The sequence below is a fragment of the Zea mays genome, chromosome 2 (genome assembly GCF_902167145.1).
Source record: "Zea mays cultivar B73 chromosome 2, Zm-B73-REFERENCE-NAM-5.0, whole genome shotgun sequence".
Classification (NCBI taxonomy): Eukaryota; Viridiplantae; Streptophyta; class Magnoliopsida; order Poales; family Poaceae; genus Zea; species Zea mays.
The window spans coordinates 41,644,406-41,654,656 of NC_050097.1; the positions used below are offsets into that span (position 1 = coordinate 41,644,406).

The 10,251-nt window shown below is 44.1% G+C and overlaps 2 protein-coding genes and 1 pseudogene across 2 annotated transcripts; all 3 read left to right on the forward strand.

The window, feature by feature from the left end:
- The first annotated feature begins 1,958 nt into the window (after positions 1 to 1,958).
- Positions 1,959 to 2,860, forward strand: LOC109944496 (disease resistance protein Pik-1). Its single transcript, XM_020549280.1, has 3 exons — positions 1,959 to 2,011; positions 2,170 to 2,248; positions 2,366 to 2,860. Exons 1-3 carry the CDS (start codon positions 2,006 to 2,008, stop codon positions 2,722 to 2,724), a joined length of 444 nt encoding a protein of 147 aa, XP_020404869.1. The 5' UTR covers positions 1,959 to 2,005; the 3' UTR covers positions 2,725 to 2,860.
- Positions 2,861 to 4,275: 1,415 nt separating this feature from the next.
- On the forward strand, positions 4,276 to 5,407 carry LOC103646341 (uncharacterized). Its single transcript, XM_008671074.4, has 2 exons — positions 4,276 to 4,495; positions 4,575 to 5,407. The coding sequence occupies exons 1-2, from the start codon at positions 4,478 to 4,480 to the stop codon at positions 5,037 to 5,039; spliced, it is 483 nt and encodes a 160-aa protein (XP_008669296.1). The 5' UTR covers positions 4,276 to 4,477; the 3' UTR covers positions 5,040 to 5,407.
- Positions 5,408 to 7,038: 1,631 nt separating this feature from the next.
- LOC103648580 (uncharacterized) lies at positions 7,039 to 7,974 on the forward strand (annotated as a pseudogene).
- The last annotated feature ends 2,277 nt before the right edge of the window (positions 7,975 to 10,251 follow it).

Genomic DNA, 10,251 nt, shown 5'->3' on the forward strand with positions numbered 1-10,251 from the left:
ATCATATTGCCAACACACAACTATACTCTGCACCACAACACCATTACCCTCCCCACCTTCAGACCATCATAGTCGAAGCATTCCGACACTTAGGACGAAGTACCACCTGACACACAGGAAAAGGTTTTCACCACCACGCACCGTAAACTACACTCATACAGTAGCTGACATAACAACACTCGACCATCCGAGCTTCACGTTTCGGGATTGTCACACCTGGTTTCAGAAGGCATACGACCGAACACTAACCACGTGCCAGGATCAGAACTCACGTACACAGCGATTACATAAATGACTCATCATCACACAATGCTTCGAATAATCATTAAGAGTGGGTAATATTATTACATATCAGAGTCATAAACATCATTTATATCAAAGAACACAGAATAGAAAAGTACCCAACGTAATTAAACCTTTCACACACAGCTGACTGGGGAAGGTCACTATCCTGATTCTCGAATTCGTCGAAGTCTTATAACTCTTGGGGATCCGCTTCAATGTCTTTCTCTTCGCGTGATGAGTGGTTGTATCGAGAGCGACCTGGTGAGGGATTAACGTGGACGCTTCTAAATAGTACAATTGCTATATGCTATTTTCTCACATGTTTTTTCTCTCTGTCTTTTTATGCAGCTATATATTTCCTAGATGTTACATTTGGAAGTGTTATGCAGCTATATATTTCCTAGATGTTACATTTGGAAGTGTAGAATATGTCCGAGCGTGTTAAGGAAAACCAATTTTAAACCGTTTTTAGGACTTCTACCATTATTTGTTACATTACGAAATATCTAAAACCGAAATCAGATGTGCACACATTTCCCTGTTGCTTTACTCTGAGACAACAACGTTTTTTTTTCCATATAGTGAAACTTTCTAGTAAAGAAAGAGTGGCCGGACGAAGCAGCTTGTGGAGTTGTGGTTGCCAAGTAGATTGAAAGGTATACAGCATCAATCAGCTCGCTAGAAAATTCAACGATTATATATGATTAGAAAATGGCCGTGTAATAAGAGCTCAGCTACTAACGCTGTGTGTCCTTTCAGGGGATCTGGTGTTGACCCATCAATCGCCATCAAGACAGGATAAAGCAATCAAGAGGACTGGTCTATATATATATATGGTCAAGTAATTTAATTAGCGTTGCAAGTGGAATAATACAATGTACGTACTTACGTCGCTTTTGAGCGAGCGAACGGGTTTACACCTCGGTCAGCATGTTCAGATTGTGCGGTGTGCAGCTTCTTCTGAAAGTGTGCTTAATATATAAGCGTTAACAGAAACAGAAAGTGTGCTTAGCGCACTAATTAATAATGAAGAGCTCAGTGCTGTAGATTTGGGTTCTAATTGCTCCATGGGTACGTGTAAAAAGGTGATAATTAATTCTTCACTTTGCGTTAAGCTCTTCTTTCCTCGTTGACTTGCTGTCAACTCCTTCTGTACGTCATGGCTGACTGATGAATAGGATTTCTGGTGAACAAACATCCAGAAAAAACTGAAACGACCTCAGCCCTAATTCTATTTGTAAAGAACAGCACGCACACACACAATCAGACAATCGGTGTTGCTTTAGTAGTCAAGCGCCAAGGTTCAAACACGAGAAATTTTAAACAAGGAAATGCCAAGAGATCAACGATCAGCCCTATTATTCCGTTGAAGAAAGTGTGATCACAGGCACGCGTTCACAGAAGTGCCGCAGTAGCCCGCAAGAGTTTCCTCGACGTCAATTCTTAGACTAAAGCTTAGCACACCACGGCGTGTGTAGAAAGGCTCGATCGGTTGGTTAGTCTGGTTGAGATCGATCTTCTAGACAAATTAAACTGCCCGGAATCTTCTTAGCAACTGGGTATTACTTTAAAGTACGACGTGTGCGTTCCTTGGGTTGGGCCTACTACACGGCACCTTCTTCCTAGGTGTATATAGGTTGGATAAGGGACGTCCTCTCTTTGCACAACAAACTCAGTTTCCAAATTAGCAAATTAGCAAGCAACTGAGTGCAACAGAAACATGAAGGTAACATGTTTTTTTTTCTGCTTCTTTTTTTTTCTGCCGGGAAGAGTTTGTCTCTTCGATGGACCACGGCATCTAGCTCTTTTGTGTGTGTGTGCCTCTAGCCCTCCAGCTGATGAAACATCTTCTTGGGCTTTTTTTTGATATTATTCGGGTCCCAGCAAAGGATTGTGATCAAGGTGCAGATGACCTGCGACAAGTGCCGTAAAAACGCTCTGGCTCTAGCTTGCTCGACATATGGTAAGCACTGCGTTACTGATCGCAGTGACCCGTGTCTGAACGCCCAGCCGCCTCTCGCGTGGTCGAGGAGCGGCACAGCAGCTGATCGTGTCTGTGACTGTGACGTCTTGGTTGCAGGAGTGCAATCGGTGGGGATCGAGGGTGAGGAGCGGGACCACCAGCTCGTGGTGATCGGCGACGGCGTCGACGCCACCTGCCTGGCGAGCGGCCTGCGGAAGAAGGTGAAGGCGGGCAGGGCGGACATCGTGAAGGTGGAAGCGGTGGGCGACGAGAAGGAGGCGACGACGAAGGACGACGCGGCCGCCAGTAGTGGTAGTAATCCTAATCCCGTGGCCGGGTGGCCGCCGCAGTGGTACCCCTACCATCCCGGCTACTACTGCCCAGGGCCGGGCGTCGTCCACCCGTACGCCGGCCACTGCCTTGTCGAAGACCCTTGCGCCGACGACGAGGCTCCGTGGCGGTGCACCATCATGTAGCAGGGCACTCATCGATGGAGTGTAGTATAGGCACTAGGCAGCAGCATCTGATCAGTCTCTTCGACCAGTAGAGGGGAAAAAGTATTTCACTACCACGACATGAGATGCAAGAAAAACATTTTTCCATATTCGTAAAGCTTGACTTGTTTCTATTGGGATTCAAATCTAGTCTATCTCAATTGCTTGGGGGTAAAAAAGCTTTATTGTTGTTGTTGATACAAATTGTTCAAATTCCATAATGTGGTAGACAACACGTTATCCTATTTTATTGAAATACATTAAGAAGTTTTCGTCCTTACGTAAGTTTTTAAATCTATAGGTTTGATTTAGTACTACTAGCGTGGCCTATGAAATAATCATTAACATATAATTTTAACGTAAATCGTAATGTATTCGAGAGAATATTTTATTTGAGTGGCCGCTCCATCCATCGAATATGAACCAAATATTTTCAAAATGGAAAAAAAAATCTATTTAACCACCTGGATTAATAATGGATGTCTACTTTACCTCTCTCTTCTAAGACCAGATATTCTACATATATCAAACTAAAATTAAATAAATAACCTTCTGAGCCTGATTTGGTGAATCGGATGGGATCCATAGAGAAGGAAATCACTTACCATTTAACTTTCATATAAAATATAACATAGGGGGAAACAAACATGCGAAACCTGCTTTTGTTGGAACAAACAAAAAAATTGGGAGAAACTAAATAAAAACCTGATATTTATGGAGCTATACTTAGACATGGTGAAAAAAATATATAGTAAAACTTTAGCTCTTTAGGATTATATAGATACATGTATAGATAAAAATCAGGAGGCGGTGGATGGCCCAAGTGTTGTTATCTTAGTTTTGGCCCATGGTTTATATATAGATACAAAAAAGCATTCGCCGGCTCTAGGGTAGTGACCAGATGGGCTTTTGGCCCATACATCAATGGAACACGAAACTTCGGCCGTTAAATGGGCCTGTTGGGCTGTGATTTAATTACAGGGTCGCTGCTACGATGGTATGTTACGTCGTCGTCGTCGTCACGGTGATCGATGTCTGCCATCGTCACTACTCAGGCATCACCTACCTTCAGCCCGTCATGAGATCGGCTCATCTAGAAAACCTTAAAGATCCTGGCGACTTGTCAAGTACTACGGCAGCCACTTGCATCTATCCTCCTCTAAGGCTATGGCTATGGCCAATTGGCCAGCAGCATAGAAAACAATACTCCCGATGTATCGACAGAATGAGATCCATCAGTCTCTGACTATCAGTAGTCAGTAGTGTAACCGCCGGGACCACAGCAAATCGGCCGCTGCACCGGCCGCAACAGCGGAAACTTCCGGCCCATTCCCCCGTGGAAAATCACGCGTCGGCATGGCCATGATAATTTAGGCAAGTGGCATCCTATTGTGCTTAACTTGAAGCTGCTTGTCCAGCCAGGTCTTCCGTCTTCCTAGTCAAGTCTTTGTGTCACTGTCCTGATCTCTGCATGCCCTATGGAAACGGGACATCGTCCTTCATTACGTGGCTAAGTGCGACGACTTAATTAGCCTCTCTCTGCCTGTAAATGCCTCTGCTGATTGGGGCTGCGCCGGTGTTCATATAAAAAAGAAGGAAGCTGCGGTAGTGTGCACACTACTACTAGTGTCAGAGCCAATTAAGGCAGAGAGCCAGAGAGTCCTTCTCCCTGCTCGAGCCAAGCAGGTGTTGTAGAAAGAGCAGTGTGTGTTTGGCTCTCTCTGCGTCTCATCGTATGTCAGGAGAAATGAGGGTAATTGAGAAATCCCGTAGTGCTCTCTGGTTTTGGATTCATTGTTTCATCAAAACTGAAACCTTTATTATCTTTGCAGAAGGAGATGGTCATAAGGGTGCAGACGAGCTCCGAGAAGGGCAACAGCAAAGCTATCAAGGCGGCCGCTGCGATCTCAGGGGTGGAGTCCGTGATGACGATCGCCGGCGAGGACAAGAGCCTGCTGCTGGTGATCCGCGGCGTCGGCATCGACTCCGACCGCATCACCAAGAAGCTGCGCCGCAAGGTGGGCCACGCCGAGGTGGTGGAGCTGCGGACCGTCGACGCCGCCGCCGCCGACCACGCGCCGTACCGCTACTACCACGCGAGCCCGAGCCCGAGCCCGAGCCCGTACCGCTACTACGGCGGCATGGACCACCGCTACGGCGGCGCCGGCGGAGGGTACCCCGCCGCGCAGTACCAGCAGCAGCACGACTACCAGCTGTACCACCCGGCGGCTGCCACCACGCACACGGTGGTGCACCACGAGTACGCGACCGACCCCAACGGCTGCTCGGTCATGTGATGCCGCTGGTGTTGTCTCCTGTGATCTGGGAGTGGGGGAGGGACGAGATCACGAGAGTGTGCACGCCACTACCACCGCCTATATAGCAGCTACCTGCAGTGCAGTGTGCATATCCGTACGTACGTGGGCTCTGCGTCAATCTGTGATTCTGTGTCAACATGTATATACTCCATGGTGTAAAGCTTCCTACATACTACGTGCCAAGTGCAAGCTTTACTGCTTGACTGGGACGACGTAATTCAAGGAAGAACGCGGTCATTTGCTTCCGGTCACTTTGTAACACTATTTGTCCCGTCCTGTTCACGAAAAATGCTTTCTCAAAACCAAAAAAAAACAAAAATTGATTGTCCAGTGTAACCTCTAGCATATATATAGGAGCAAAGCTAAACAAGGAAGAACGCGGCCATTTGCTTCCGGTCACTTTGTAACACTATTTGTCCCTGTTCACGAAAAATGCTTTCTCAAAACAAAACAAAAAAAACAAAAATTGATTGTCCAGTGCAACCTCTAGCATATATAGGAGCAAAGCTAAACAACTATATATTATAGATGTAATAATATTGTTTAGCTTTGTTATTGTGGACGGACCTCGGCTGGACCAGACTGAGCACAGGTTCTACCGGCCAGGCCGCCAGGGGAAGATGGGGATAGGTCGCTGGCCCGAAGCAAGGCCACGTTTGGTTTCAATTAATCTTATGGGGTGTTTGGTTAGAGGGACTAAAGATTAGTCTCTAGTTTTTAGTCTCATTTAGTCTTTTTTTGCCAAACACTAGGACTAAAATGATTTAGTCTTTAGTACTTCACATATGTGCTAAAAGGAACTAAACCATACTAATTCCATATTTACCCCTCATTTAGTTTAATTGTACTAATAGTAGGAGAATGTTAAAGGTCATTTTAGTCTTTTTATGAGTCATTTAGTATATTCTTACTATTTTTAGCCCCTATAACCAAACATGTTAGGGACTAAACTTTAGTCTCCTAACTAAACTTTAGTCCCTAGACTAAAGAAACCAAACATGGCCTTAGACTAAATTTTAGTCTTAGGACTAAACTCTAATCCCTACCTATTTGGTTGTAGAGACTAAACGGATTTTAAAGTCATAATAGTAGCTGTCTAAAGACTCAAATGCCCTTGAAACACTAGAAGACTGCATGCAACTGTGCGAGAGAGACTAGAGATAGGTTTGGGCAACATAATAATTATATGGGCATTTAGTCTCTTTTAGCACCTAGGTGAAAGATTAGAGACTAAATCATTTTAGTCCATATTTTAGTCCTAGTGTTTGGCAAAAAAAAGGGACTAAATGAGACTAAAAACTAGATACTAATCTTTAGTTCTTCTAACCAAACACTTCCTAAGAAGAAAAAGAGACAGGCAGGCATGGTCGGTGGCTATAGCTGGGACGGACGTGGGGAAGAAAAAAGAAGCGAGACGAACGAAGAAGCGGCGGGAAAATGGGGAAGAAAATAACGATGTCTCTTTATTCATATTCACTTCGATCCATATGCATTAGAATAGATTGGGGCGTAATTTAGTTTAAATTACACCTCAAATTCACTCTAATATATACATAGATTGAGACGAATACGATCCAAACAAGGTCCGGATGGGCACGTTGTGTAATCTAAACTATTAAAACCTGACCGGTTTTGGAGCCCTCTCCTTGCTTCACGGACTCGAGGCCATCTGCCTGTCAACGTGTGGCAGCCCACTGCACCAGCGTCGGCCTTGTTCCTCTGTATACGGACTACAGACTCGCGGGACTGTTTCCTACGAACCTGAAATCTTTATTCATCTTACCTGTGTTCCCGTCTCTCTCTCCTGGCGCCCGGTGCTTCTGTACACACAAAAGCAACAGACCTTCTGAAAAAAATAATAATCTTGAAACCAGGTGGTGCGCAACGAAGCTTGGAAGTTGGTTCCCTCTGCACCACTTTTCGAGTCTGAAACACACTTTCCAGCTCTCCTCCGACAGAGACTCAGACTGCCGGCGGCATGCTCCTCTCCTCCTCCGGAGGCGCCGGCGCCGGCGCCGCCTCTTGCACGGTGCGTCGGTTATTCAACTTGACGAGCTCGTGGGTGCTGGCTCCTGTCTCTGATTCTACGACATCGTTTTTTTTCTGCAGAGCGACGGCGGGAGGGAGCTCGTGGCGGCGCTCTTGGAGAGCCCCGGGATCCGCCACGCGGTCGACCGGCTGAAGGTCGCGCCGGAGAGGCGGATCTCGACAGGGTAGGAGGGGGCGCCGAGGCACGTCTGCGTGTTCCCACGGGAGTGCGCCACGGTGGATCTGGCGCGCGTCGAGGTGCGTGGAGTTGCCTTGTCACGGCTTGGTCTAATAGGGTTGGGGAATTTCGTTCCCCACCTGCCTTTGGGTGATAAAAATGGGGATCTTGTTACGTGGTTGATGGAGTTCCTTGTGTATCTGATCGACTATATATTTATATGTGTAGCTCAGTGATGATTTGTGCTGTGAAGGTGAGCTTTGTTTTCCTGTCTAAATCGTCACTGTTGCTGTGGAGACAAAGGGCTCAGGTTCTGAAGTACTGGATCGGCAAGTCTTCGTAGTTTCACTTCACTCGATTTGGGAATTGGTTCGGGACGAAGCATAAACCTTTTTGAGTGCCAAGGATAAAGCAGAGATTCTTGTGCTGGGAGCTTTGGGGACGTTGTCAGGGGTTACTGTTGCTACCTGTAAAACTAGGGTTTGGCAGTCATCTTAGCAGCTTTTTTACCTTTTATTAGCTGGTTTCTTAGGTTTTTTACCTGTACTTTACCAACTTTGTGAATTGTGATGAGCTCACCCTAGAGGTAAAATACCGTTGAGAGTTATGCTTTGAACTATTTTGGTGCCTTTTTGGCTACTAAGTTTTTTAGTGTCATGTTTGTAGGGTATCAAACAATTCTTTGTTGCTGTAAAGAAAGAGGAGTGAAAGTTTGATACGCTTTGTGATCTTTAGGGTACACTCACCATCACCGAAGCTGTTGTTTTCTGCATACTAAGAGAAAGGCACCTTGTTTTTTTTCTATTTGTACCCTACTTTTATCCCCAAAGCTTTTACCGTCACGCAGTGTTTTTGCCCATAGACCACCTACGCCCAAGCGTTCAGGACTTCGGGGTGGATCCCGAGCTTCCGCTTGCTGCGAACCAGAGAGCCACGGCAGAGCGAGCTCAACAAGGTATCAACACTAATTGGTATAGCAGTAATTTGTTCATGTTTGCATAACATCATCCCTACTAAGATTTGCTAATGACTTTCCTGAACACTTTTTATTCAACTGTAAGAAACAAAGGCATATGAGCTACCTCCATCCTGTATGAGTACCATGTGTCATTAGTTGAAGCAGTATTCCTTTAACTTTTAGCTAAAGTATATGTGTTCTGTTTACCATGTTTTGTTCTGTCAAACCAGGATGTTAGCATTCAGACTATTCCAGTCAGAAAGTTATTTCATGCATTACCGAATGAAACCATGAATTCTATAGTATTTAGTGGGTATATAATGTAATATTGAATTGATTTTGAAGACTATATATTTTGTTTTCTGCTTTATTGAAGGAACCGATTGAAGAAAGAACAGCCACCATTTGCATCATCAAGTATCATTTAAGGCGTCATTATTGGGCACTCTTATATGATCATGTCATAAGATCACCTTACAACACTAAAAATATTGAGAAAAAGTAAAGCTTCCTAAACGTTGATTGCAAACTAATGTTTATGTTGGCTTTTCACAAGAATTAGTTTCAACTTGTGGATTGTCATGCTTTCTTCTCTGAAAATATATTTTAGAAAATACAATTTGTATTCAGTGCTGATGGGATTGATTTTATCATGGAATATATTTTAGAACCACTTTGGGGCCAACATTGTCGTAACAAGGTTCGCCCTCGACTCGAGAACCAAGTTGTTAATGAGGCCACCTTTCGGTGTCTAGATTGCTTTGTTGTCCTATTCCTGTTATTATTATCTACACTTACAGATAAGCCTTGTTGATGCATTTTGATCAGCTTCTTTTGTTCCTATGCAGAGGGCCCCTATCGTGTCGTGATGGAAGCTATCCTCCATATTATGCTGCTAATATAACATCTAGATATTTTTTTTACTGTAAGAACCCTCAGTGTAGGCTCCAAGCGGTAAGCACCACTGCAGTCTACAGTTAAAATGCGTGTTTCCCTCTACATTGGTTCTGCATCTATTTAAGTTTGGCAGTGTTCTGCTCAACAAATCTGCTTAACATATCAGCAACAATACCGAGCTCTGTTTAGTAACTGTACCTCCTGCCTATTTTGGTGGTTGACTTGTTTTCTGTAATCAAAATATAGCATGATGAGAAGGATGTCTACAATAGAAGAGGGAAAGGGGGACCAGAAGAATAATCAAAAGATTTTACGAAACCAGTATGACGTTATATCATTTTGAAATATACAGATTCCATAGTCTTCATTGTTGTTCGATCATATGATAAACTACTTTCATTATCATTGTTAGAAACACAAAGGCATAGCAAGTCAGATCGAGATTGAGAATCCAAGCCTGGTGAAAACTAAGAATGTAAAGGTCAAGGACATTGATGTATGTGGGACACTCGGTGCTTGTTTCTTATGCAGTCAAACATAATATAATATTTGCCCAGGAATGATGATGTTGTTAGACATGTACGCATAAGACCGTTGCTTTATTAGGAAGACAATTTACTTGTGCACTATATACATTATTAAGCAAAGGTATGATGTTGTGCCAATATAGTGAGTTGCTTCTGTATTATGTAGCTTTGCTTGGCTTAAGCTGGTGAGTCACAGGAGCTTCATGCCAAAAAATGCTCATGTGCAATTCATAGAAAGGTTGGCCATTTTTAGACTGCTTATTGCTCTTCTCAGGTTCATGGAACCATATCCCAGAGGCGGTAAGTTTTTTTTGGAACTCCTAGAGGTTGGTAAAAAAACTCTCTCATCTCCTCCCTTCACTCCGACTCCCTGAGGATCGGGTGCTGGGAGATATCTTTAAAATCGAGTATCATTATTGTTGATCAAATTAGCCATTTGCACATATACGATGACATAATATTTTGTAATTTATTTCAAGCTGTTTGATTTTGTTTCTCTTTGGTTTGTTGTTTTGAATGGGATCATGTGCGTGCTATTGAACTGGATGTCTGGATTTACCCACAATTTTCAGTTGCAGGAGCAGTTTATCACGAATACGACCA